General features: G+C 61.2%; 1 protein-coding gene and 1 long non-coding RNA gene across 3 annotated transcripts in view; one reads left to right on the top strand and one right to left on the bottom strand.

Moving 5' to 3' along the window:
* Positions 1-990: 990 nt before the first annotated feature.
* The window catches only part of CASZ1 (castor zinc finger 1), a 122001-nt gene continuing 95081 nt past the window's right edge, over positions 991-27910 (bottom strand). For both annotated transcript variants that reach the window (XM_034955196.3, XM_034955192.3), the window contains 17 exons: positions 27088-27576; positions 21742-22576; positions 20555-20623; positions 18696-18786; positions 17699-17863; positions 16469-16641; positions 15426-16267; positions 12991-13126; positions 12742-12805; positions 11337-11491; positions 11124-11246; positions 9855-10193; positions 8178-8376; positions 6964-7135; positions 5205-5356; positions 4904-5045; positions 991-2105 (listed from right to left, as the gene is read on the bottom strand). In XM_034955196.3, coding sequence (XP_034811087.3) covers positions 991-2105; positions 4904-5045; positions 5205-5356; positions 6964-7135; positions 8178-8376; positions 9855-10193; positions 11124-11246; positions 11337-11491; positions 12742-12805; positions 12991-13126; positions 15426-16267; positions 16469-16641; positions 17699-17863; positions 18696-18786; positions 20555-20623; positions 21742-22576; positions 27088-27576 — 5261 coding nt within the window. The remainder of the gene's footprint in view (positions 2106-4903; positions 5046-5204; positions 5357-6963; positions 7136-8177; positions 8377-9854; positions 10194-11123; positions 11247-11336; positions 11492-12741; positions 12806-12990; positions 13127-15425; positions 16268-16468; positions 16642-17698; positions 17864-18695; positions 18787-20554; positions 20624-21741; positions 22577-27087; positions 27577-27910) is intronic.
* LOC117979468 (uncharacterized) lies at positions 1987-11117 on the top strand. Its single transcript, XR_004670325.2, has 3 exons — positions 1987-2123; positions 9302-9937; positions 10450-11117. It is a non-coding gene; the product is annotated as an uncharacterized LOC117979468 (long non-coding RNA).

The raw sequence follows: 27910 nt of genomic DNA, 5'->3' as shown, positions 1-27910 counted from the left end.
ATCACGCAGCTCCCATCAGTGCTATTGTGAAGACAGACAGCCTCAAACAGTTAAGGCCTCTACAAAAACCCTGGACCAAATCCCACAGGATAAACGGGACTGAGCCTCCAACCTCAGGCCGGGCCCAGGCGGGTCTGCACTCTCACCACGCCTGCTTTCTTCCTTTTTGTTCTATGTAGAATAATAACCTTTACAGGAAAAATACTGTACAACTTTCTTGTATTTTTTTTCCATTTTGAACATTAAAGCCAAAACCAGGCGCATCCTTCCTGTTTGCACCACCAGGGTGGCCGAGACCCCGCCCCGGCCCCCAGCGGGCTACTCTGGGTTTTGGACGCAGCCTCGGTTTCCCTGGGGCGGAGGCTGGGGCCAGGGAGTCACCAAACAGACCCGACCCAGGCCTGGGGGAGCAGCCGGGCCCTGGGGTGGGGCTGAGCTGGAGCTCCGCGGCTGCTACTCCCGTGAGGCTTCCTCCACGGTCCCTGTAGTGTCACCCGTGCTGACTGCCTTCTGCCCGTCTCCCCCTGGGCAGGGGGGAGGATCCTAGCTGCATGAGGGAGGCCCCGCCAGCGGCTCCAGGAGCCACCCCGCCCTGGTGGCGCGCGGTGGGGGTCCCGGTGGCCCCCAGCGCCCGTCCCAGTCCTGAGCAATGGTCGCGGGGCCGAATCGGCCGCGGGGAGGGGCGCCGGGGCAGCGGCCGGGAGCTGCGCCCCATTCACCCGGGACCCCTGCTCCTAGGTTCCCTACCCCGGGACAAGAGCACCTTCTGTTTCCCTGAAGAGACCCGGCCTCCCTAGAGCAGGGCCACCGCCGCCGCCTGTGTCCTCGGCCGCGGAGCACCAGAGGGGTCCCCGCCTCTGTCCTGAGACGGACTCGGGGTCCGGAAGCACCGGCGGGGCGCGGGGCTCTGCCCAGGGGCCGCTTCGCGCGGGGCGGCGCCGCTCCCGAGGCCGAGGCCGAGGCCGCCGCCAGGGCCACCCGCGGGCGCCGCTAGGGCGAGGAGGCTGCAGTGGGCGCGGGGCCGGGGGCGCCCAGGGCCGCCAGCGCCGCCAAGGCCGGGGTCCGCGCGCCCGCGCCCGCCGCCTCCGCCGCCGCCTCGGGCAGCGACTCCTCCGAGTCGGTGCGCAGGTCCTCGTCGTCCTCGTCCTCGTCGTCGTCCTCGTCGTCGTCGTCCTCGTCGTCGTCCTCGTCCTCGTCGTCTTCGGCCTCCTCCTCCGGCAGCTCCAGCTCCTCCTCCTCGTCCTCCTGCGAGGACTCCCCAGCTGCGGCGGCGGCGGCGGCGCCCTCGCGCGGCCCGCGGGCGGCGGCGTCGGGCGGGCCGGGGTCGCCCGCGTCGCCCAGCGCCAGGCCCAGGCCGGCGGCCGCCGACTGCAGGAAGAGCAGCGAGCCCGGCTCGGCGCCCAGCGACAGGGAGCCGTCCAGACTGATGGGAGGCCCGGGCGCGGGGCCCTCTGCCGCGGGCTCGCCGCGCTCCTGCTTCTCGTGCTTGCGCTTGTGCGAGTCCATCTGCGACATGCCCACCACCGTGTGGCGGCAGCCCGGGAAGGTGCAGTGGAAGTGCGAGCACTTGAGCTTGTACTTGCAGTCGGGCACGGCGCAGTCGGCGCTGGAGCTGAACTGGCAGAAGCCCGCGGCGCTGATCACGTCCTGTTTGCCGTGGTGCTTGCGATGCGCCGTGACCTTGGTGCTGTCGGTGCAGCGGAAGCGGCAGCGCAGGCAGTGGAAGTGCGTGCTGGTGCCCGAGAAGGGGCAGTCGGCGAAGTGGCAGCTGAGTGAGGCCTTGAAGCGCTTGAAGTCGTCCAGCACCAGGTTGTCCACGCGGTCGTGGTGCTGCGCGTGCTTGTACATGTGCGTGCGCCCGCAGAACTTGTAGCCGCAGTTCTCGCGCGTGCAGTGGTAGTGGGTGACCTTGAGCGAGAACTGACAAGCTGCGTCCTTGCAGTCCTCGTAAAGGTCGAAGCGCCGGAAGCCCTCCAGCATCATGCCCTCGTCCAGCATCTTCCGGGAGGACGCCGTCTTCCGCCGCTTGCCGAAGGGCGACATGTCCTCGATGATCCAGAAGCGCTTTTTGGCCCCCGAGGCTGTCGGCATGGAGATGGTGTTCCCTGGGGAGGGGCAGGGAGGTCAGTGCAGAAGAGGGACCCACGTGGGCACCATCAACAGGGTTACACCCACATGGGACCCCTGATCTGGCATGGCGCCAGAGGGCGGCATTTAGGGAGCCCTCGGCTTCCCCTGGCTTGGGAGGCCTCTCCTGCCCCGCCCCCTCCCTACCCTGGCACAGCAGGGGTCCTGGGCTTCCCCTCCTCATCCCTGTCTGCAGAAGGGCCACACAGGCCTCTCCCCCGGGGGGTGGCAGCCCAACCAGCTCTGGGGGACGTGGTGGCTGCTTCCTGGCCAGTTTGGGTGGGAAGTGAGGACACGTCCTGGCGCTAATTGAAGCTGAAGGGGGAATCTAGGTCGGCAGAGTGCAATTAGCCAAGTTGGACTCGGGCCAAGACGCCAGCTATAGCTGCCTCTAATGAGGGACAGGCCGGCTCCTTTCCCGCCGGCTACCCGGCTTCCCTGGCTGCGCCTGTCTGCACAGGGGGAGCTGCCTACTCACAGTAGGGGTGCCAAGTGCACCAGGGCTGTGCGGGGCTGCAACTCCCTGCCCTAAGGAGCACCTTGTCCTTGGTACCAGAAGGTTCTTTAAGGTCTTGTTGGGGTTTTCTACCCCAAGGGCTGGGAGAGGGCAGCCCTGATGGAGGACCAGGACTCAGGGAGCTCAATGCCTCTGCCCTCTGCTCAGAGCCGTAATTTACCTGGGTCAGGACCAGGGCAGGGGCTCAGCCATGGGGAGCGGAGCCCATTTATGTCCAGCTGGCCCAGACTGCTTCCTGGGATTTAGGATGCCCCCCTGCCAAGGCCAGGGTTGTAACCCTTTCTGGGAGGTACCTGTGCCCCTATGGCCATGGGTGAGGGGAAGCCCCAGCTCCTGCCAGAGGCACAGGCAGCTAGTCCTGGCTCCCCACGCCACCCTCCACAAACAAGAGAAGCTCTCTGACCAGCCCCACCAGAGCGTGGGTAGCCTCTGGGCTCCTCCCACACGGCTGACCTGCCTGGCTCCCCCAGAGCCTGCTTAGAAGGCCCAGCAGTCACTCTAGCCACCAAATGTCTGCCCTGCCCATTTCAGGCCAGGCCCCATCGCCCACCCGGAGTGGACAAAAACGGAGAGAGACTAAGGGCTGTGACGGTGTAGGGGCACCCAGGCAGGGGGCAAGGGATGGCCTCAGGCCCAAAACCTGGTGGGTGAGGAGCGGCTTTGGGTCTGAAGTCACAGGGTCTGGTTATGCCAGAGTGGAGCTTCCAACAGCCGGAAGTCCCTGAGGAGGGGGAGGCTCGGCCCTGCCCTGGCCATAACTCCTGGGGCCTGTACTCAGGCAGAACGTGAGGCAAGAATTAGCAGAGGAGTCCGAGCCCGGGTGGTGTCTACGCTCAAGGGAGGGGGTGGGCAGATGCCATCCCGGTGGGTATCAGATATGGGGGTGGGATGGGAGGTGCCTCTGCCCCTGAGCACTGCCGGGGCCTGAGTCCACAGAGACTTCCCTTACTGCTCAGCTTTGGGCGTGGGCCGGGGCTCAGGCTGGAATCTGGACCCTCTGAACCTGGGCAGGTCCCAGACCCCAGCAGACCTTCCCGAAAGCCTCCTCTATCTCTCCCTAGTGCCAGATCCCAGGGGGATTCCTCAGAGTAGAAGGGACAGGTCCTGCCTTGCCCCAGGCCGAGGAAGGCAGACCCTACAGGGCCTCCGGCAGGATCAGCCATCTCTGGGACTCTGAGCAGTTGTGAACAAGGGAGAATCCCTGGCAGCAATGCTCTGGCCTGCCCAGCACTGAGCAGGAGCCACGAGGAGTTGTCCCTGGGATGGAGACCACGCTCTCTAGTCTCGGGGATGCTTGGCTATGAGGGGTGCAGAGTGGCCCCGTCCTTGGCCTGGCTGGCTGCAGAAAAGGGTCAGGCCCTGGAGCGTGGCCTGGAGGGTGGGTTGGGGTGATGGACAGCAGTGAGAAGGCATGTGCGCGTTACCTGCAGCATCCTGAACTAGGGGGACGTCACTTTTTACTGGAGTTGGAGTGGCAGTGACGGGCGGGAAGCTGGGCGGGCTGCAGGTGGGATGGGCCAGGCCCCGGCCGGCTCCGAGAGTGGCACTGAGCAGAGAGTATGAGAGACAGGACGGAGAGAAGAGGCAGGGGAGGGGGGGGAGGGGCGGCCGGAGCGTGGCCGGCGAGAAGGATGGAGTCGCTGGCGGCTGCGGGGCCGCGCGGGCAGCCTCATCACCAGCGGCCGCAGGAGGAGGAAGAGGAGGAGGAGGAGGAGCCGGGCAGCCTGGAGAGGGTGGAGAAAAGCAGAAAAAAAAAAAAAAAAGAAACCAAAACAAAGAACAAACAAACAGAAAGAACCAAAATGAGAAACCCGATGGCAGAAGCAGGTATGGCATGAAAATGTGTGCACGGATGAGCAGAGAGAGGGACACAAGAAGAAGGGGCAGGAGGAGAGAGAGGCGGGGCAGTGCCAGGGGTCACGTGGGCAGGTGTGCCGGGCAGGACCGGCGCTGGGCCCAGGCCTGGTGGGAGGCAGCGGAGGAAGGAGGCTGGGGCTGCGCTGCTCCCGCTGTGGCTCAGAGAGGACGGGCCCAGGGTCCTCTCCCGGAAACTGACGCAAAGGGCAGTGCCAGGGAGGCGGGAGGATGGCGGGAGGGGCCTCGATGACCCAGTCCCACAGACCAGCTGGCTCTGCTACACGCCAGCCTGTCCTCCTCGGAGGCCGCGTGCCCCGGACCTTCTGTCCCAAGCTGCACCCAGCGGTGCTGGGCTTTGGGAGTGGGGCCTGGCCCTGCCAGCAGCCCCTGCCTGCCGCTCACCTGCCGCGGTGCTCTCGTTACCCACGGGGGTGCTGGAGCAGCTCCGGTCCATGGTGGATGACTCAGAGGACATGGCGCCTGGGCTGCAGCCAGTGTAGTCCATGCACTCATCTGTCTCAGCATCCATCAGGCCTGCGGGGCCCTGAAATGACACGGGGGTCCCTGAGGAAGTGGGGCTGTGGGGTATGCTGCCCACAGAGGGCAGGCTGAGGCTCCATGCAGCACAGGCCTGAGAGTGAGCGTGGGACCATGATGCGTTCCCGCCACCCTGGCTGGGCTCTCACCTGGGGGGGGCTCTCACCTGGGAGGGGGGCACACGGTCGAAGTTCTTCCCCAGCATCCTCCGCATGTGCTTCCGCGCGTGGGAGGTCATCTGGTGCTTAAGGAGGAAGGAGAACTGGCAGCCCTCCCGGATGCAGTGGAAGTGGCTGTTCACCTGGTTGTACTTGCAACCTGTGGACACAGCCCCACCTGGCATGAGCCCCCAGCTGGCCAGCGCTCATGGCTTCCAGGTCCTGTTGGGCACTGTTCTGGGCATGGGGGCAGTGTGGTCAGTAAGGCAGATGGTATCTGGGGAAAGGGCGCTGAGCCGAGGTGGCAGTCTTAGGAGGAAGGTCAGGAAGTCCAAAGCCCCCTGGCTGTCCAAACCCTGGGCCTCCTCTCCAGCCTGGCACAGAGGCGAGTGACAATGCTGGGCAGGCCCCCATCCCCTGGCTCACACACAGGGAGGTGCACAGTTCCAAGGCAAGGGACCCTCATGGTCCCTGCACACTGGGCCAGCTACCTCCCAGGAAGCCACCTGTCCCCACATCTCTGCTGGGGAGCCCAGGGTGCTGTCTGCCCCTCTGCCCAGGCCCCAGCACCCACGGGGCCTCGCTCTGGGCCGAGAACAAACAGAGCAGGCGGGACTGAAACAGCATCATGGGGCAGGTGAGGGCCTGTCCGCTGCCATGGCGCCCAGGCCGGCCAGGTGTCTTCTGTCATCCCCCAGCTTTGTTTGGCCCCAACTATCGCCAAAAACACCACAAGTTGAGTAAATAATAGCAACTGCAGAATACCCTGACATCTGTAAACTGAGCCCAGGGACAGCACAGGCCGCAAGTGTTGACGCTTATTGGCATGGCTACCAGTCCTCTCCCTGGCCGAGAACTCCTTTTTGAATTCATACTTGAAGGCAAGGTTTGTTTCCTTTTTCTGGCAGTTGACTTTGAGGATGTCACCTTTCACTTTTGGAAGGACCAGACTGTAGCAGCCCCCACCCCTGCTGCCCTGACCACCAGGCCACAACGGGCCTTGCCTGCAGCCCAGGGGCCTCTGCTGGGCGGCCTGGCTCCCGCCTGCCCGTGGGTTCTGGTCTCTTCCTAGGGAGAGTCCTGCCCCATCAGCAGGCTGTGAACAGGGGCCAGGGGCTCAGCTCCCAGCAGCACGGCTACCTCTCAGGCATCAGTGGCCTCCCTTCCCAAAGCCACAGCACCCCTTCCTGGGTTCCGGGTCACGGGTGCTCCAGCTGAGCCCATGGAGAACTTGACCGTTCCCCATTAGATCTGAGTCGCCACCACTGTCACCACCCCCACCCCTGTGACAGCACCCAGCCTGGCACACAGCTGTCCCTCCATAAATAACTGCAGAATGGATGAATGGAAGAACAAACTGTAGCTCACTGCGGACAAAAACCTCATCATGAAAGCCATGGAAAGAGATCCCAGAGCAAAGAACGTTGAACTCCTAAAAATTCCCTGCTCGTCTTCTTGATAAGAAAAGGAAAACAGAACCACGCCCAGGCCCTGGATGCTCAAGATGAGGTCCCAGGGCGGCTGTCTGGGGGTGGAGGGGCGGTGCCCTGTGTGAGTCACCCCCACTCTTCTTGCTGGGCTTTGTGGGTTTGGACTGTTTCACAAGCTTGACAGTGCCTAGCCTGTGATATCTGGGACACCTTTAACAAAACGTGGAGCCTGCGGTGGGGAACAGGACGCGGGTACCAGGAGAGGCGGCCCAGGCCACAGAGGCCATGGTCTTGATGCCTGCTGCAAGTCCCTGCCCGCAGCCCCAGCCCTCGGTACCTAGCCTGCCACACTCCTCGCGCTTGGTGAAGTATTTGAAGCCATTGGCTGCCCGCCGCTCCGCCTTCTCATGCTTCTTGATGTGCCAGGGGAGCTTGGTGGTGATGTTGGTCACAAAATAGCAGCCGGTGCGGAGGCAGTGGTAGTGCCCACGCATTCGGAACTCGCAGTGCTGCAGGGAGACACGGGAGGGTCAGGACAGGCGGGTGACTTTCAAGAGCTCCTGCCTGCCCCGGGCCTGAGGCTGTGGTGGGCCCTTGGCACATGTGTTCTTCTCTGCTCAGAAGCTGATGATCATAGAAACACCTTTCACATGTTAAAAAGCAGCGCAGGGCCGGGCGCGGTGGCTCACGCCTATAATCCCAGCGCTTTGGGAGGCTGAGGTGGGCGGATCACGAGATCAGGAGATCAAGACCATCCTGGCTAACGAGGTGAAACCCCATCTCTACTAAAAATACAAAAAATTAGCCGGGCGTGGTGGCGGGCGCCTGTAGAGTCCCAGCTACTCGGGAGGCTGAGGCAGGAGAATGGCGTGAACCCGGGAGGCAGAGCTTGCAGTGAGCCGAGATCGTGCCACTGCACTCCAGCCTGGGTGACAGAGCGAGACTGTCTCAAAAAAAAGGCAGTTGTCTGCCCTTAGTCACTGCACTAAAGCATCCTAGCCTGGTAACCTTGCAGGCCATCTGCAATCCCATACCTAGAGCAGACATCGCGAATCTATTTTAACACTCTTCCCTGTATGTCTAGACCTGGGCAGACATCACTGCTCTATACTAGCACTTCTGGGCCCAGTTTCCCCCTCAGGCAGCCCCTCCTGGTCTTGGGAGTCAGGCCTTTAAGGTGAATCTGATCTGACTTTCCTGTGTGGGCACGGACAATGGGCCTGTTCGAAAATTCTAGGGCTTTGGAGAAAGGGGGCATAAAGCTAGTTCCAGGATAGGCAAGAATGATGTCAAGGGCACGGTGGCTGCCCAGCATTGAGTCACCACTCGGGGGTTAGACCTCACCAACTAGCACCAATCTGGACCCCTGCCCAGGGGTCTCCAGGGGCCTAGGGGCAGATGGTGCTCTTTCCAGAGTCCGGGAGGCCCATTTAAATAAGCAAGGTGTGAGAAATGGAGCCTCTGCCAGGAGGTGACTGTCCTGTGCCCTGAGCTAGCCCTGCACCTCCCTGCCCCCTACTCTGCCCCTGCGCCGTGTACCGCCATGCTGACCTGGTTGGGACAGAGACACTGCAGAGAGTAGTATGCAAACTGGTCTCGCACGTTCACCAGGTTGTTGTTGGGGTTGATGTGGTCCAGGCAGTGGGATTCGGCCTTGCCAGACGTTTTGCAGACGTACTTGCAGTTCCCAAAGAGACAGTGGAAGTGGAACTTGTTGGCGTACTTGCAGTCCGTGGCGAGGCAAGGATCGCTGGAAGGAAACCACAGCCCAGAAGGTCATTGCCATTCTCAAGCCCTCCCTGCTGGTGTCCTGACTTCACTTGTGTTGGAGTTCACTCCCCCACGACCAGCGGTACCACCAAGAGGGATGGCCTGGGCTGCCGTCCTGCTCAACAGGATGACTCAGCTGGAGACTACAGATCCCAGCATGCATTCCTGCCTCCTTTTAGGAGCTCTGCATGGTGCACAGGGATTGCAATACGCAGGGTGCCCAGAGCATTGCATGCTGGGACAAGTAGTTTCCATGGCCACACCTCAGGATTATAGATAAGGGTGGCTGTAATAACTTCTTGGATCGGAAAATAAGGATGGTGCTGCCAGCCCTGGCGGGGTGCCGTGAGGCCCTGGCTGGCGTGGCATGGGCGCCACCGTGGATGTGGCTGACTGACAGACTGCAGATGGGTGCTCGGCCCCACCAGGAAGCGCTGCTGCCACAGGCCCTTAGCAAGCAGGAGCGCGTGCCTGGTGTCAGCTCCTGGGGGCTCACAGCTGCTGGGCTCCCCAGGATCAACTCGGGGCCCATGGTGCCCACCCACTCAGACCTCACTTGCCGGCGGAGTGGGAGAGCTGCTGGGGCAGAGCGGGTGTGCTGGCCTGCCCTAGGCCGCCTCCAGGATGCAGAGGGGTGCAGGAGGACACTGGTCCCAGCCTTCAACTCTGGTTGGCAACACTGTAGTCCCCTCCCAGGGGACCCACGGTGGGCACTCTGACCAGGCCAGGGAAACCTGAGCTGCTACTCTGGGGAGGAGGAGGGGGAGGGGAGGCTGGTGGGGGGGACGGAGAACAGTGCTGGGCCCCTTCCATGCTGTGGGCCCAGCCCCAGGTGCTCAGAGAGGGAGGACAGCTGCCACTCAGGCGATATAAATAATCCAATTTATTACTTTTATTGAGAACAGGAAGCCGCACACATGACAATACAAAGTCACCGTTCTCCCTGCAAGGAGCCACCACCATCCAGTGAGGAGGGTCCCTTCCACCCAAGAGCTCAGACCACTGTGCAGGCCAGTGACGGCCTGGAGGGGCCTGGCCCCCACCCGTGACTTCACGTGCCCTGCAGAGATTCAGCCATGGGTGTGAGCCACAGAGGAGGCCAATACGGAGGCTCGGAGGGAGACGCAGCCCTCCTTGTCAGGCTGGGAGTTGTCCTCTGAGGACCACCACGCCCAGTCCACCCCACCTGGCCCTGGCAGGATCACCACATGCCCTGCAGGAGCAGTGGCCACTGCCGCCACCATCGGCCCACGCTGGCTGGCCTGCTCTGGGACAGGCAGTGAGGTAGGAGCAGCAGCATCTTTGGCTAGAAGGACATCACCCGATGGCCATGCCCCAGAGAGGCTGGGGACAGCAGCACCATCCGCAGTGAGGAACAGGGCCTCCTAGCGCCCTTGCTAGCACCTACTCCCGAGACGCGAGGGGAACGCGGGACTCCCGGCTCATCGAGGGACTCACTTCTCCTGGAACTGGAGGAATCCGGGTTTGACCTGGGGCTTGGCGTTCTCTAGAGAAGTCGTTGCCAAGGGCGAGGCGGGCAGGTGAGGCACTGACGCTGGGATCTGAGGCATCTGGGGTATGGTGGAAGCCAGCTGCTTCCAGGCGAGCAGGGTGGGGGTGGAGGGCACGGAGGCCGGGCTGGGAGCGGGCCCCTCCAGAGAGGACACCGTGGCCGTGGTGACAGGAGGGACCGGAGGGGACGAGGGGGCCATGGGAGGTTTGGTCTCGGTGGCCGAGGCCGGGAAGGCAGCCTCTGTGTTTCCTTTTGCTGCTCCTCCCTCTGTCCGGAAGTGGAAGCTGCGAGAGGTAGAAGAGGGGGTCTCATGGGGGGCAGTGAAGACAGGTGTGGAGGGGCATGCATGTGACCCCATCACAGGCCTAGACCCCGGTGTCCGTCCCTACTCGTCCCCATCACTCAGCTCCAGAAGTCCCCTGTGACCCCACCAGGACAGAAGGACTGGAGGGCAAACTGCAGCGTCCCCTGGTTCCGAACTTGGTCTCCTGGCTTGGGCCTAACCATGCCTTCCTACTTGTGCCCTTCCTCGGTCCCCAGCTCCTCCATATGTGTGACAGCAGGCCCTGCCCCAGGAAGCCTCTTCCTTCCAGAACCTGCTCGGAGGTCTTAAAGGTAGGATTCTCAGTATTCACAGCAGGCTTCCCCGCGGGCTACGGCCGAGGGTGCCTACGCGGTCGGAAAAGCCTTGGGAGCACTGCAGGTCTGTTTTAAACGATTTCAAGTTCTGAGTTCCCTTATAAGTGGGCGACTAGGCTCGAAGCCTTTTAACTCAATGGGATTTACAAATTCATTTCATTATGTTTAGGTCAAAGGTAACCTAGAGATGTAATATCGTGGCTTGGAAAGGCCTTCAGCTAGGGTTCCTGCTCCAGGTCACAGCCGAGTCTCTCCAGCTGGGCTCTGTGCCCCTCTGGCCTGCTCTGCAGGGAGCACGTGCTGGGACTGATGGCTGCCCTGGGGACGTGGGTGCAGCAGCAGCTGTTGCTCAGGGTCCCAGGAAGGGCCTGGACAGGGGCTCAGAGCCCCCGGCTGAGGGCTGCATGTGTGAAGGAGGATGGGAAGCCCACCCTTGCTGGGGCAGCATCTCCGAGAAGCCGGCTCAGCTTCTGTGGTCCAGCGGGAACTGCTGTACCAGCCTGAGCCCCACCCACCCCAGAGCCAGGCTGGGATCCGTGGGGCTCTGCGGAAATGGCCCCCAGCACCCTACTCACTTTGCGTGCTTGATGGCCCCGTCCAAGGTGCTGAAGAGCGCGCCGCATTCCTCCACCACGCAGTGGAAGTGGGCCTTGTGGAGGAAGTCACACTGGCCGTCACAGAAGTCCTTTGTACCAAACCTAGCCAGAGGAGCTGGCGTTAGAGGAGAGCCTGGGGCTCCAGGGCGGGTGCGGGGGGAGGATGGGTGGACGTGGCCAGCAGCCCCTCACCTGCGCAGGTACACCTTCCAGGGCTCTGCCAACTTCTCCTGAACCAGCGCCTTCACGGCCTTGCCTAGGAAGGGCGAGGGCTCCGCAGCGGGGCTCCCCTCCGCTTCCGCCTTGATGTTCAGCAGGCTGCCCAGGCCAGGGTTGCCCTGAGACATCTGTGAGGGACAGAGGCCGAGCATGGGGCTGGGGTAGCTTAGAACACAGACACCGCAGCCTGGGGAGCAACAGCCGAAGCTCTGGGCTGCTGGGACCCACCCAGCCCTCAGAGCCAGCAGAGAATGCGGCCCGCCTACTTGGCTCTGGCTGTGGCTGGGCCCTCTCTGAACAGAGAGCCTGCTGTGCTGCCCCGACCCCAGGAGCTGCGAGGCCTCCTCAGGGCTCCTCCACATGAGCCCGTGCCGCGGGATCCATCACTCAAGCCGAGGCCGCGACTCAGGGTGCACGCTGCAGCCCATCTTTCCCCAGACTTCGCGGCTCCCTGGTTATTTTCCTGCCAGAAGGTTTTCAAAAGAAGCGCAGAAGGAGGAGGGATGGGGGAACCCCTACGAATTCCTTGAGAACAAGAGGAGGCCCACAAAGGAGAGAGAGGGAGGGAGGGAGGGAGGCTCACGGGTGAGACCCAGACAGGCTTGCTGCAGTGGCTGGGAGGGGGTCATTGCGAGGATCCAAGGGAAGGGAGGGGGTCGTGGGGGCAGAGGCCAAAGGAAGGGGAGGGGGAAGGAGAGCAAGAGGGCAAGTGGCCAAGGAGTGGATGCCACGGACCAGTGAGGCTCCTTCCCCACCGAGTGCCCGGCTGGGGCCCTGCGGCGAGAGGTCCGGCCCAGGCCCGGCCCCTCCTCAGGGCAGTCACTTGTGTACAGTAACCGAATTAATCTTGCTGTAGTCAAATGTATCATGTGAAGGGGAAAAATATATTTGAGATGATGTATAATTTACAAAGACCCTGCATTATTTAAAATAAATATTCCGGAGCGACCTCTCCGGAAGGCGTCCGAGACCATTACTCAACCGGAAAAGTGGAAATTGATGTTTTGCTCCCACTTTAGTCCCCCCTCCCCCATCGCCTTTTAAACAAACAAAAAATATATATAAAATAAATAAATAAAATTAATAACGAGGCACGAATGAAGTTGAAGGGCTCTGGAAAAGCTTTTGGAGCCCTCCATCTGAAGGGAAAAAAAGGTGTCAGAGGCTGGAATATATTTCTTCAGCCAGTTCATTAAATTAATTTGTAAGCAGTGGCTCTGAAATTATATCCGATGAAAAATGGCCTCAAAATTTAAATGGTACAAACTCATCTTATTAGAGGCAAAACATTAAAAAACAAACACATCCCCCCACCCCCCAGCACAGCTTTAATTTCTCTGGGTGGGGGAACGGGAGGCGTGTGATGGATGGCTCTTACCTTATTCATAAGCGAGGATAAAAGAGATGAATTTGCCGGGACTGCGTGGCCATTTGATTCGTTGCTAGAACACACAAACCAAGGGACTTGAGCTCAGACGGCCGGGGCCTGGGCCCTGGGGCTCACCTTCCCTGCCCAACCCTGGGGCTCCAGCCAAGCCCGCTGCAACTGCCTGGGCGGGACCACCCCGGGGCTCCAGCTCGAAGGTGTGGTTCCTGGGGCTGGCTCCCATGGGGGGCCTCGCCTCACCTGGGCTCCTTCACAGTCAGGTCTAGACTGCGGTCCTGGGAGGCTTCGTGGGGGCCTGGGGCGCCGGTGCTCTCACCGGGTTCCGGCTTCACTTGGGCCGGGGGGAACCTGGCTGGGGTGACCTGCTGCCCGCTTCCTGCAGGGGAGGGGAGGGAAGATGCGTCAGAGGGGCTGAAGGCCTGGCCGGGGCACAGACAGCCGTGCCCCCTGGAGGGAGGGCAGTGGGCTGGGTGGGCCCCGGCTACTGGTCAGCGCTTCTCCCGCTGACGTGATCGCTCGCGACACTCGCTCCTGTGTGGCAATTCTTCAAGTGATAATTATTGCAAAATTATGTCAAAGTTGTCCTGGCTCAGGGCCTCCTGGAGGAGAAGGGCGGGAGGCTGGGGAGGGGGCTGGGGTGGGGGCGGGGGCCCTTCATTTTCTCCACCAACTGTCACAGTCGATTTGTGGGGCTGCCGCTTAGGCTTTTATTAAAGACTCTGTTAATGCTGAGGGAAAGTGGCAGATCTGGACTGGGAGGGCCCCTCTGTGGTCCCCAGCCCGCGGTTGCCGGGGTGACGGCCCCCGCACGGAGCATGCCCAGGAAGGGCCTCTGCTGTGTCAGGGCGATGGGGCCGATGGCCAATCAGAGCGGCCACACCGGGTGACCTCGCAGTCAAGCTATCCGGGGCAGGGACATGAGGCCAGGCTGGGCCGAGCTGGGTCCGGAAGGGAGCTGGGCGGGTGAGGCCGCAGGAGGCCAGCAGAGCAGGGGTAAAAGAAGTTGCTGACAGGGCCATCCAGTGAGCCTTCCCCTACAGTCCCCCAGTGATGGAAATATGAATTTGCCCCAAGGTGCTGTAGCTGACAGAGAGCTGCTTCAGAAACAGCAAGTGGCATTTTATTAAAAAATAAAACGGCCCCCTCCCCTGTGCTTGATCTTTCTTTTGGGAGAAGGAGACTTTTCTAATGAAAACAAAGTACTTGACAGTCTGGCCACCGAGCCCAGGTGGCCCTGGAGTGGGCCCTGCCCCATCCATCAGGCACCTGGCTGGAAGGGCGTGGCCAGCGAGGCCCCACCCATGCCTGGACCAGGAGGCTGTCCCTCCGCGCGGCCGCCAGGCATGAGCGTCCTATTGGGCCTGTGAGAGTTTTCAGACCTTGGGACTTCACATTCCAGCAGCTCTCCAAAGTCACCTGCCCAAGGTCCCAGGAAAACATGGCCCAGCTCCCCTGCCAAGCACTGGCAGCCTCTGCAAGGTGTGGGCAGAGCCCCGGACTGGGCCACAGGGACCCTCAGTCTTGGCTGGTTCTGAGAGGGTTTCGAATGGGAACAGGGCATCTAGGCCCAGGAGCCCCACTCCTGCGGGCAGCGCCTTGGTTCACCACTTCCTAGCCATGTGCCCGGGACAGACCATCCCTGACCGTCTGCTGGCTCCATGGCGTGGGGCTCTGTCTGGCGTCCCGCCTGCTGTGTCCCCAGCACCCGGCTTGGAGCCTGGCTCTCAGCAAGCATCAGTGGTTGTTGAATGAATAAGTGAAATGAGCCACATCCCAGATGTGAACGGAACTCTCCTCAAGGATTCAACAAATAGGAACTACCCAGAGCAGGGAAACTGGGAGAGGAGTGAGGTAAACAGAAAACACCCTCACCCCAATCCAGAGAAAAATGGAGGGAAATTTTAAAAAAATGGATATTTATGAAATTATAGGAAGGCAGGAAAGAGAACTGCGCCCCTCAGTGAACCAGCGTGAAGAAGGAAGATGCAACTCCGGGGCTCTGGCCCTTTTCTGTCTGACGTGGCAGTCCCTGGCCAAGTGTGGTTGTTTAAAGTGACAATCCCGCTTCCCAATCACAGACCCAGCTTCAAGCACCAACAGTCACACGTGGCCAGTGGCTGCCAAGTCAAACACTGCAGAATAGAAGGCTTCCAAGGCCTGGAAAGTCCTACTGGGATGGCACTCATGGAGGAGGGAGCCTGGGAAGGGCGTCCCTGGGCCTGGAGGTGTCCAGGTGTGAGGTGCAGCCCCACTACCGCTGGGCTGGACGCAGGCCCTGCTCCAGGTCAGCTGGAGGAAACGCTCGGCACGCCAGGGGCCCTGGGCCTGCTCTTATCAGGGTGGACTTGGGATGTGGGAGGGTGAGCAGACAGGGAGGGGGGACCTGCAGTGGCCCCAGGGATGCAGGGCAGCCGAGGAGGCAGGGACCATCGCCCCCAGCTCACAGATGGGGAAACAGAAGCATGGCCCCCCTACTGTGGGGAGCCAGAACCAGGGGCCCCACATAGAAACCAACAGGATGGGGGCGAAGATCAGGCAAAGAGGGGGTGCTGGCAAGCAGGGGCCACACGGACACTTCTTCCAAACACCCCCCGACTCTGCTCTGCAGCCTGAGGCCAGGTGGCCACCCCAGTCCAGAAGGTGCCTGCTTTCTGGGCAGGACCCAGCCTGCTCACCTGGGTCAAAGGTGGCAGAGGGCTTGAGGGCAGCTGCAGCCAGCCTGGCCATCATGGGCGAGATGAGGCCCTTGCTTGCAGAGATCCTCTCCATGATGGAGGCGGGCGGTGCCGGGACAGAGGCGGCAGCCGCGGGGGCTGAGTCTCCAGCTCCCGAGGCGACCAGCGTGGGTGTGTCAGGGGTGGCTGAGGCTGCTGACCCAGACGACACGGCACCCAGGAGGCTGGGGGTGCCCACAGGCAGGGAGGTGCTCCCACGGCCAGCCAGTATGGGGAAGTAGGGCGTGGGGGTGGGCAGGCCCGAGTTGGAGAGAGCCAGGGCCAGGGGGATCGAGCCAGGCAGGCCCTGGGGCAGCAGCCCCGAGATCTTGCTGTTGGGAGGTTTGGTGGCACTGGGCCCAGCCTCGGTGGCGGCAGTGGCGGCAGCCAGGGACGCAGAGGACTGCTGGCTGGTAGGGGAGGCGCTCAGGCTGGAGTTCTTGCTGCTCAGGGCGGAGAAGTCAACAAGGTCGTCGTTGCTGGACTCCTCGTGCTCCGTGTCCTTGGCGCCCAGCAGCGAGGGCGGCAGCCCCAGCGCGCCCGAGGAGCGGATGTGCCGGCGCTCATGCTTGCGCTTGTGAGAGGTCATCTGGCTGGTGGAGGTGAAGGTGAAGCCGCAGCCGGCGCGGATGCAGTGGAAGTGGTTGGTAGCCTTGCTGTACACGCAGCCCTCGTACTTGCACTCCTCGTACTTGTAGAACTTCTTGAAGCCGTCCTTGGCGTAGGCATCGTCCTTGATGTGGTAGCTCTTGTGCTTCTCGATGTCACACTTGTTCTTGAAAGTGAATGTGCAGCCGGGGCGCCTGGATGGGACATTGGGAGCCCGTCATGAGACCCAGAGGAGGCCTCACCCTGCTGCCACCATGGCCGTGGGAGGGACAGTCCCCCGGGTGGAAAACCCAGGCTGGACACCGAGGCAGGGGCCTGAGCTGTCCCACGAGCCTGGGTCCTTGCCTTCCCTCCCCGCTTCTGCCCACGAAGGCCCCCGCCAGGCTCCCGCTTACCTGCAGTGGAAGTGCGTGGTCTTCTGTCCATAGAACTGGCAGTCGGCTGTGCCACAGTCTTCAGTGGCTCGGAAGCGCTGGAAGCCGTCGTTAATGAGCTGGGTATTCTTCTTGTGGAAGTTCTCGTGGGTCATCACGTCGGACGTGCTTGTGTACACCTTGTTACAGCCCACCTGCACAGGACGGGATGGTGGTCAGGCGAACGGAGGCCAGGCGCTCCTGGGCCGAGGTCGACACCACTGTGTGTGGCTGGGGCCACTGACTTCCCTGCTCAGGGAAGCTTTGGCACCTCTGACTTCAAACTGGAGGCCTCGGGATGTCGATATAGGAAGCAGAGTAGAAAGCCTCCAACAGCCCCTCAGGCCTCCACAGAGGGACCAAGTGCTGCTGGAGCCTGGCTCCGTCTGTGCTGAGGATCAGGGCATCTCCGGAGACCCAGGGCACTTTTTGGCCCAGGGGAGGGAGCTGCATCCTGCAGGAGTTGGATTTTGAGTTCCAATCCATGGCCCTACCTCTAAAACCCTCAGTGGGTGGACAGGGGCTGGACCCTGGAGGTCACCTTTAGCCCAGGGATTTGCTTAGTGGACAGTCCCTGGGCACGGGGCCCTCCCACCCCACCCCAGCTGGGCCAGGAAGGCAACGTTGCCATATTGAGTAAAAACCCGTGGAATCCGAACACTGTCGTAGGCTGGGCCGTGCCAGTGTCTGCACCATCTCAGAGCCCAGAGGGTGGCCCCCCTCTCCTCGTGGCCCAGGTTGTTCACAGAGGCCATAACAACTCCTGACAAATACCGGGGGAGGCATAGGGCTGCTATTTGCAACCCAAAGTCGCTCCTCCTGGCCCTGACACCTTGAAAAAGCCCAGACTCTGCGTGGCATTAAAACAAAGAATTAAACAAAAACCTCCTCAGGAATCATTTGCAATGCTGCTCTTGGTGTTAAAGCCTGAAAAATGTCCATCTGTATAAACAGCTCACTGAATTTCATCCACACCAAGTATGGCCATGGGGAAGGCCCCACCCTGGCCCACCAGACGCTGCCCAAGCCTGAACCCCCAGGACCCTCCTGGCTCGCTGGCCATCCCTGTGCTGGGCCAGGGGAAAGAGAGGCTCCTGATCAACTGGGGTCCCTGCCCATGGGGCAGCCCTGCCTCTGGGAGTGGGGGGCTCAGAGCCGGGAGGGCCTGGGCCAGTCCTGCAGCTGCCCAGTGGGCCCGGGTGCGGGAGGCACCTGCATGCAGTGATAGTGGGTGCTCTTCCCATTGAGGTGGCAGCCGTGGTAGTAGACGCTGCAGTCGTCCAGCGGGCTGAAGCGCATGAAGCCGTGCTGCAGGGAGTTGTCGCGCTTCTTGTGCATGTTGTAGTGGCGGATCACGTCCTGCTTACTCGTGAACCTCTGCCAGGAGACAGCGCCACGTGGGCAGGAGCCTGAGCTCCCCCTCCGCCCTTCCTCCCATATGCCAAGAGCACCTGGGCCAGGTGCTGGCCTCAGGTCTCCCTAGAAAGAACCCTGCTTGGGGTCAAGGCAGCCCAGATTGTCCAAGGCCAGTGGCAGGCACATCAGCCCTTGGAGGGAACCATCCCAAAGGTTCTAGGACCATAGATTCTTCCCCGATGCTCCCCTAGGTCCCCAGTGGCCATCCCCAGGAGCACAGATGATGCATTGGGCCAGGCCTTGAGGGCAGGGGCTCTGATGCTGACAGCTCATCCTGCCCAGTGCACCTCTGGACTAAGGCAGGCTGGGATCCCTGGCAAGCCAGAGGGAGCCACCCCACGCAGGCTGCCCTGACTCTCCCCCCACTCACCAGCCCCGCGCTCACCGGCGGGCAGCCTTGGGCACAGTGGCACTCTGGCTGAGCCTCAATTTTATCATCTTTAAGATGGGGCAGTAATGCTAACCTTCTAGGGCCACTGCAAAGAGTCAATTAGGCAAGGCTCATAGGCTGGCTGGCATGGCCCTGGGCACGTGGGAGGCTCTCAGTGAAAGGGGACTGGAATGATCACCACTGGGAGGTCACTGGCCCCCAATCGTAGGAGCTGCTCTGTCGGCAGGAATCGGGGAATGTGGGCAGGCTGGTGGTTTTGCGGGCCCTCTACCTGCTCAAGTCAAGTTTGGGTGGTGCAACTAGAACTAACCCCCCCCACTGCCGTCCCCGCCTGCCGACTTCTAAGTGCCTCCATGCTGTGCTGGTGGCGGGGAGGCGGAGCCCATCTGGCTGTGGCCGTACCTGGTAGTTACACTCAGGGTCAAGGCAGTGGTAGTGCTCGCGGTACTGGTAGGCACAGTGGATGTGGCCACAGTGCTGGCTGCCCGAGAACCTGGAGGGAGGAGGGGTGGGGTCAGGGCCCTGCTGTGGGTGACAGTCCCAGCCCCAGCCCCAGCCCCAGCCCCAGGGAGGACTCTTCGGGCCCTGTATGGGATGCAGAGGGGAGGTGAAGTTGCAGAGGCCCAGGCAAGTGACTGGGCCTGGCGGGAATCCCAGGCCCATTGAGGCAAAGAGGCCTGGCCCCAAGAAAGGGGCAGGACAACACTGAGGTGGCCAAAAGTCAAAGTAGGGGGAGACAGATGGGGCCCGAGCCCTGGGATGGAAGGGAAGGCAGGCGCCCCCTCGGCTGCCCACCTGTCTTTTCTGCGGGGGCTACCTGCCCCACTCCCAGCCCGCCCAGTTCTGGCCAAGTGCAGAGACCCTGGCTGGGCCAGCCGGGCTCTGATGCTGAGAGGTGTTAAAGGGCTCTCTCTGTCCTGGGCTTTTCCTGACACTTGAAACAGTGCAGAGCTATGAATTTTTAAAGCACAGCATCTGTTTGGCTTCCTACAGCAACGAGCTCACTCTCCAGCCGCCGCCGCCACCGCCAGGAGCCTGTGCTGCCTCCCAGGAAACCCGTCCTCCTCCAGGCCCCAGGGCCGCTGGGACGTGGCTCCCACAGCCTCGGTGACGGCCGGCCGTGGGGAGACCGCTCTGGAGAGGCCACACCATGACGACTGTGGAGAAGGGGGTGACTCAGCCCGCCTGTACCCCTCCAAGACTGAAGTGAGATTGCAGGAGACACAGAGAGAAACCCCATACTGTAATGGGAAAACCACGTGCAAACAAATATTTAGGCTGAAGTGGCCAAAAGGGCCATCTGCGGAGGCACTAATAATAATGGTAATAATAATACCACAGAGGAGACAGCACGGGGCAGAGCTGAAGACAGAGTGGGACAGGGGGGCGGAGACAGTGGGATGGGGGTGGGCAGAGACAGAGCAGGACAGGGGAGCGGAGACAGAGTGGGACATGGAGGCGGAGAGACAGAGCGGGCAGGAGGAACCTGGAAGATCTGCGGACAGACAGGCGCCGGCCGCTGGGTGCTGCCCCATCAGAGGGCAGGCGGTGGGGGGGTGGGGGCGGGGGGTGTTATTTGTGTGATTTGGGGGAATCTGTTGAGGCAAAGGCTCTTCACTGCCAATCCCACTGCCTTTGGGATGGAAAGGGGTTGGTCTGGAGTCAGGTGGTGTCAGAGCCTCACTGGGGAAGTGCATTGGGCTGTGTCAGAGAGGACGACAGCCCACACCTTCTCTCTCGCTCTCTCTCTCTTTTTTTTTTTTTTTTAAAGAGATAGGGTCTCACTCTGTTGCCCAGGATGATCTCGAACTCCTGGCCTCAAGTGATCCTCCCATCTTGGCCTCCCACAGTGCTGGGATTACAGGCATGAGCCACTGCACCTGGCCTGCCTCTACCTTCCCAGCCCTGACAGTTTCACGGTGGCCTGCACCCTACTCAAGGCTCTGTGTGACAGCAGGACCCAGGCAAGCTGGGGGAGCTGCACTCACCTGTGGCCAGGCCCTGCGTCGGGACCCCGGCCCTAACTGGGGGCACAGGCTGCTGAGGGAATGTGTGGCCTGGACTACACAGAGCGGAGGGAGGCTCCGAAACGGGCGTGCAGGGCAGCCCTCGGTGTGGTGGAGGGACCGAAGTGGATGGGGATGGGAGGAGGCAGCTACCTTGGCCCTAGAGGTCAGATATCAAACGAATGGCCTCAGAGTGCCCGGTCAGTCCTGGCCCCCCACCTTCTCTCCACGGCAGGCTCCTCCCCAGGGGCCTACCTGGCAATATATTTCTGGTAAATGTTTACATCTTCAGTGACGGCTGGTTTATCTGTGGGCAGTCCGTTCCTGGCAAGAGACACACAGGGCACAGCCGGTGAGCAGATGGGGCAGCCTCGTGTTACAGGGGCATCTGGTGGGCAGCCCCTGCCCTGAGGCCCCAGCCCCTCTGCTCTGCTCTGCAGTGTCCGAGGCACCCACGGTGGGACTGAGGACATCCCTGGCAGAAGCTGGCCAGAGGTTCAACGAGCCCAACTCTGGGAGGGCAGTGCCATCTCGTGCAGGTGGGGCTGGAGCCCCCTTGGGCATGGGCTGGCAAGCCACAGAAGCCCGGGCTCGGCACCCAGCATTCAGGGAGTATCAGGAGGCCGCTGGCTGAGGGGCACCAGGCCTCCCAACAGGGAGGGATTCGAGGTGGGGGCAGGCAGCTGGGCAGGGGAAGTGTATCCTTCCCCAGGCAGCAGGGGCCGCCTCGATCTGCTCCAAGGCATGCAGCCCCCTGGGGTCCGGGAGCCCCCCCAGGGTTCAGGAGGAGCTCTGGGGAAGGGTCTCACTCAGCCCCACACCATCCACCATTTGACTACCCAGGCCGTTCCCCTGCCCATGGGTTCAGGCTGTAAGGGTGTATGCACCTCACCCCGGTCACTACCTTTGCTTCCTGCCTCTCCCAGGGCCCAGGCTCTGAGCCCAGGAGCCAGGGCCACCAGCATGGACCCAGCATCCCCAGCCAGGGTGGCGCTTTCGCAGCCAACCACAGGCCTGCATTCAGCACTCATGGCAGCAGGTAGAGAAAGCCTGTCATGGGCAGATGGGGGTGGCTGCAGTCCCGGTGTGCATGCTAGCAAAAGGCAGAGCACACTGGTGCCTGGGAGTGTGGGCGTGTGTGGGGGGCGTGTGTGGGGGGCGTGTGCGAGGTGCACGTGCAGGTCCAGGAGCGGGGGGTCGCTGCAGGAGGGCTCACGCATGGTTCTGTAGGTGCAAGAGTGAATGTGAGCGTGGCGCGCACCTGTGTGTGTGGAAGCGCATGGATGGGAGCCTGAGTGTGCACGCGCCTGGATGCACAGTGGATGTGTGTAAGGTGTGAGCGGCAGGTGTGTCCTCAAGCACGGGCAACCCTGGTGAGGAAGGAGGCCTCCTGTCTAGTCTGGCTCCTGGCTCTGGGCATTGTGGGGTGGGGAGCGCCTTACTTGACAGTGGAGACGGTCCCCGTGGTGATGGAGTCTGTTTTGGAGAAGGTTGACTTCAGGTACTCGGGAGTGTTGAAGGACAGGGAGGCAGGAGGCTCTGGCCCTGGCCCGGGGGCGCTGGGGGCACTGGGCACACTGGCGAGGGGTGCGGGAGCCAGGCTGGGGGTGGGCGGAAGCTTGGCGGGGCCTGGCTTCTGGATGCCCCGGACGTCGTACTTGGAAGGGCGCCCCACCTTGCCCGTCTTGAAGGCGATGGCCCCGCCCATGTCGGGGCTGCCCTCCCCGGGTTTGAAGAGGTGCAGGTACTTGACATTCTCCAGGTCGTACTTGGATGGCTTCTTGTAGGTGCCCCCGTTCTGGGGCCGCAGATTCTCGCCGGTCTTCAGTTTTTGGATGAAGAAGTCGTACTTGGAGGCCCGGGCTACCAGGTTCTGCATCTGGACACTGCTGTGCGACGGCAGGGGCAGGATGGTGGCCTTGGTCTCCAGGTGGGCCGTGCTGCTGGGCAGCCGTAGGCCGGGCAGGGTGCCCACCACCTCCTTGCCCACCCGCTCCTCGGTCTTGGTGCTGGGGGCCGGCCAGGAGAGCTGCTCGCCAGCCTTGAGCTTGCGGATGTACTCCTCATACTTAGAGAACCGTGCCCGCTTGCTGAGGGTATCCTCGGAGGTGGGCAGCATGGAGGAGGTGGCTGCCTCCGGGGTGGAGCCCGCGTGCAGCTTCTCAAAGCTGATCTTCCTGGCCAGCTCGTCCCGCGTGTTCTGGTCATCATAGCCAAACATGCCGAGGAACTCGGTCATGGTGGAGGCCGCGTAGTCCCGCAGCGAGGAGGCCTCTCCTGCAGAGGAGGATGGGGGCGCATCACCTCTGGGAGGGAGTGGGAGGGACAGGAGGTCCCCCCACTGGGGGCCCCCACCCATAGAGGGAGGGGGTCAGTGTGGGGAGGGGCGGAGCAGGACATGATCTATGGACGTTTGGCTCACTTGTTAGGTTTTACGACTCTTAAATTAATTTGTTTTTAAAAAAAGTAATTAATACTGGGGTAAAATAAAACGAGTTCATCAATGCCAGGAAAATCAATTTCCTAAATGTTCTGGCCGATGGCTTTTCAGTACATTAAACAAAGTTTCATAAATGTCTCCGCTGTCTCGCCTTGGCCTAATATGAAAGAGAAGTCATTTTACTGGAAGTAAGGCCAGATCCCAACCTGCCTCCCAGGACAGGGAGCGGCAAGAACCGGGGACAGGTAGGGACGTGGGCCAGTGGGCAGCTGGGTGGGAGCCCAGGGGTGGGGAAGATGCTCTGGCCGGGGTCGGGGTGGGCCTGGCTGGAGGACCTCCCTTGACCCCACAAATGGATCCCCTGGGCAGATGAAGGGTCCACTCCAAGCCTTCCTAGGACCTGGCCTCTTGGCCTCCCCACACCTTCCCAGGTGCTGAGGGTCCCTGACAACACAGCTCAGCCAGGGGCGCAGGTGTGTGGATGTGCCCCTGGCCTGTGACATAGGACCTGAACACGTCCTCCAACCCCCTGGCCTCCTCCAGTCACTTGCAGTCACACAAGGTTGGGCCACCCGGGGAGGGCAGGAGTCCGGGCAGGGCCTGAGTGCAGCCTCCTTACTGTGGCCACCCCGGGCACACCAGGAAGCCTGGAGCCACCTCCCCACAGTGACATACACACACACTCTCACATATCAACACACACTCACACACACAAACCCACACACAGTCACATGCACACGATCACATACAACACACACATGCATTCTCACACACACACACATGGTCACATGCACACAATCACATACAACACACACATGCATTCTCAAACACACACAGTGACATTCACACGATCACATACAACACACACATGCATTCTCTCACACACACACGGTCACATTCACACAGTCACATACAACACACACATGCATTCTCAAACACACACACCCAACACGGTCACATTCACACAATCACATACAACACACACATGCATTCTCACACACACATGGTCACATTCACACGATCACATACAACACACACATGCATTCTCAAACACACCTACACAGTCACATGCACACACATACACATGCATTCTCATACTCTCACCCACAGTCACATGCATTCACAACACACACATGCATTCTCACACACACACCCACAGTCACATGTACACAATCACATACAACACACACATGCATTCTCATACACTCTTACACAGTCACATGCAATCACATACAACACACATATGCATTCTCATACACTCTCACACACCCACAGTCGCATGCACTCACACGCCATCACATACACACTCACATAAACCCAGTTAATTACATGCACACAATCACATACAACACACAAATGCATTCTCATACACTCTCACACACCCACATTCTCACAATCACCTATAACATACACACACGCATTCTCACACACACTCCTACACAGTTACATGCACACAATGACATACAACACACGCATGCATTCGCATACACTCACACACCTACACAGTCACAACACACACATGCATTCTCACTCTCATATCCCCACACACAGTCACATGCAATCACATAAAACACACACATACATTGACACCCACCCACCCCCCCACACAGTCACATGCTCACAATCACATACAACACACATGTGCATTCTCATACTTTCACACCCACACACCCAATCACGTGCATACAATCACATACAATACACACATGCCTTATTACACACTCTCACCCGCACATATGCACAGTCATATGCACACACATGCCATCACATACATAAACCCACACACAGTCACATGCACACAATCACACACAACACACATGCAATCACACACACGCTACACACCCAGTCATGTGCTCACAATCACACACACAATCACACACACTCTCACATACATCCAGACACGCAGTCACATAAAACTCATATACTTGCTCACCCCCACACAGTCACATGCAGACTCTCACATAAAACACACCCAGACACAACACACACACTCATAAAGACTCACAGACACCACACACTCACACACCTCACAGACTCTTGCACTCACACTCAGGCTCACCAGCTCCCATCCCTAGCCGCCTTCCTGCCTCTGCAGACATACAGGTACACAACCCCCTGAACACCTGCCCTGGGTCTCTCGGAATGAGGGAGAAGGCGGTCAGTCCCAGGCTAATTCTGAGCTGTTCTTGTGGACCCACCTCTTCCGCACATGCCCCACCCCATGGCCGAGCCGTGACCCCAGTGCACACGCACACCTGCCCCTTCACTGCCCGTGTGCTACATGCCTCCCGTGTGCCATGCCCTGCATCAGGGTTAGGTGCACCCGCGAGACTGAGACCTGCACGGCCCCCGGGGACACCATGTTCTCTCTGCTCATGTGCAAGCCAGCCACGTGGGCACACTTGGGGCGGCAGGACCCCAGGCTGACTACACAGCCAAGGGAAGGCGTGGCTGGGGGGTCTCCTCCCAGGCGAACCTGCCAGGTCTGGGATCCTCAGAGACACCTGGGATGGGGGTCTAAAGGGGCAGGACTGGGCCTGGGGAGGGGAGGACACCTGGCGGGATGTGGAAGGAGAGGCTGTGGGCTCCGGGGAGGGCCTGGGACCCGGCTAGGGGAGGAGAGGACAGTCACAGGCAGCCACCTGGCACCCAGGGTGCACAGAGGGACTCAAGAAACCAAAAGACAGCCGTTCCCCTGGGGCGGGGCTGGCGGGTCAGCCGCTGTCCTGACCTCAAGCTACACAGGGTTGGGGGGCCCAGCTAGGGAGGAGTGGGCTCTGGCTGCTGGATTCAGTGGCTCAGGGACCAGGGAAAGGGGCTAAAAATAGCTGGAGGCAGCTGAGCCCTCGCTATATATGGCAGAGAAATAGGCTTCGAAGGGCAGGCAGCTTGCACAGGGAGGGGACCAGGCAGGGGTCCCTGAGGGGGCCCACAGGCCTGCATGGCCGAGCCCAGGGCCCAGAGAAGGTGGCTTGGGGGCCGAGCCCACAGAGGCAGCCAAGCCTCCGCTGTCTGTCTCCTCCAGCGCTCAGCGCTGAGCAGGCAGTCCCAGTGTCGGGGCTGAGGGGGCGAGGCCTGGGTCCCTGAGGCCATTGGCAGTTCCAGACCCGCCTCTGCCAGCCCCGCTCTCCACTCCTCTGGAGGAAGGAGGCAGGGGCTGAGGCCCACTCCGCTCCCCGTCAGCTGTGGGCAGAGCTGGCCTGGGTGGGGGTGTGGAGGGGACGGTGGCCCTTGTCACGTTCCTCTCCTCTCCTCTCCTCAGGCCCAGCACAATCACCTTGTGTCTGGCAACGGCAAGGGCTTTTCCTATCAGAGGAAACTGAAGGTCACACTTTTCCTCATTGATCTTGCAATGTTTGTTAATTACTCTGTCACTGATGTGGCGAAGGATAATTAAACAGCTCTGTTTATATCTTATATGCATAATTATGTGGCTGCGCAGGGCTCCCCGCACAGGGAGGAGATGCACCCCTTGCTGCAGGGGAAGGGCTAGGGGAGCGGGCAGGGGAGGCGCAGGGCACTGGGCACAAGGCTGGGAAGGAGGCCGGGGGCAGAGAGAAGGCCCAGACCTGGGGGCTGTGGTCCTGGCGACCCCCTTGCCTGCTGGAACCCCTGGCCCACCCTCCCCTGAGCAGAAGGCGCGCGGGGCTGCTCTCGATCCCCAGGACATGGAGACACCAGCAGAGCAGGGCCTCAGTGCCTCGTGGGAGAGAGGTCAGCCAGGGGACCGTGGCCGGGGCAGCTGGCTGTAAGAGGATACGCTGGCCGGGCTGGCAATCCGTGTGGCCCTGAGACGTCCTGCTGGGAAGGCCAGGGACAGCGGTGTAGGGAAGGAAGAGGAGGCCAAGGGGAGTGGCAGGAGAACAAAGCTGGTCCTGGGCTCCTCCGAGAAAGCTCCGTAAGTAGCAGAATGTGCAGACAGCAGGCTCACAGGCTCATGCTGTTGACCGCTGCGCCCCTCTTGTGCCAGGTACTGTGCCCGGTAAGCTCAGGCCTCACAGGTGTGTGTAAAGAGTCACCTGCCCACCATCTGTCCAGCCGTCTATCCCATCCGTCTATCCACCCACCCGTCTATCCCTCCCTCCCTCCCTCCCCACCTGTCCACCCCTCTGCCTGTGGTTTCTTGAAGACCCACTGTGTGTGGGGCAGCTGCAGCCCTTCCCTTCTCACCTGGGGTGCCCCTCCCCGTCCTAGTCTCTCCCACTCCAGGAGTCCTCCCTGGGTGGGATGAGGGGCCGGTATTTAGAGCAGGAGTGAGGAGTCGGGTGTGCTTACCAGACATGCTGCCCCTTCCCCACTGGCCTCCCTGTCCTGGCCTTCAGCCTCCCTTCGAAGGCCAGGCACCCACCTGAAGCCTGCCTGGTGCTGGGGCCGCTGTCCTCCTTGGAGGCTGCCCCGTCCGAATCCTTCTCCTCCAGGGCACCGCCGTCCTTGGAGGGCTCCTCCGCGTGGTCTTCCTCATCGCTGCACCCCTGGGGCTGCACCATGTAGACACCCTCGGGAGGCAGCTCCAGGCCCTCGCGGGCAATCCGCCCCAACACGGGTGTGGGTGCCGGCTCCTCGCTGTACTCCCCGTTCACCCACTTCTCGATCACCGCCCGTCTCTTGTCTTCCTCGCTGCGGGGGGCCCGGGCTGCCCCAGACTCAGGGCCACTGCGCTCTTGGTCCCGGGGCCGCGATGGGCTGCCCTCCGCGTGGGATCCGGCGTCAGCTCGCTTCTCCACCACCACCTGGCGGCTCAGCTTGGCGCAGATGGCGTTCAGCTTCAGGCCACCCTTGCGCTTGGGCGCCATGGCGGGCTTGCCTGCAGGCGGGTCCGTGCACTGGGTGCCCTCAGCTGCAGGGATGGAGGAGGGCACGGAGGTCAGAGGCGTGCAAGGCCAAGAACAACCCACCCTCCTGAACAGCCCTGCATCCCCCAAGCTGCAGGCCTCCCCCATTGACCACAGTTCCATCAAACTGCCCTGAGACTGCCTGGCACGTGTCTATCTCCCCCACTAGTCTATGAGCTCCGTGGCCATGCTTGAGAATCACTCTACTTTCTGAGCCTGGCAGGGTGCCTGGCACAGAGTAGGTAGTTCAAGAACTAGTCTGTAAATGAATAAATGAATGAATGAATGCCTCTTCAACTACAAGGCGCGCCCAGGTCCTGGAGGCATTTCCTAGGCTTG

Source organism: Pan paniscus, chromosome 1 (genome assembly GCF_029289425.2).
Source record: "Pan paniscus chromosome 1, NHGRI_mPanPan1-v2.0_pri, whole genome shotgun sequence".
Classification (NCBI taxonomy): Eukaryota; Metazoa; Chordata; class Mammalia; order Primates; family Hominidae; genus Pan; species Pan paniscus.
The sequence above is the reverse complement of the archived record's forward strand: the minus strand, read 5'-3'. Positions and strand labels throughout refer to the sequence as shown.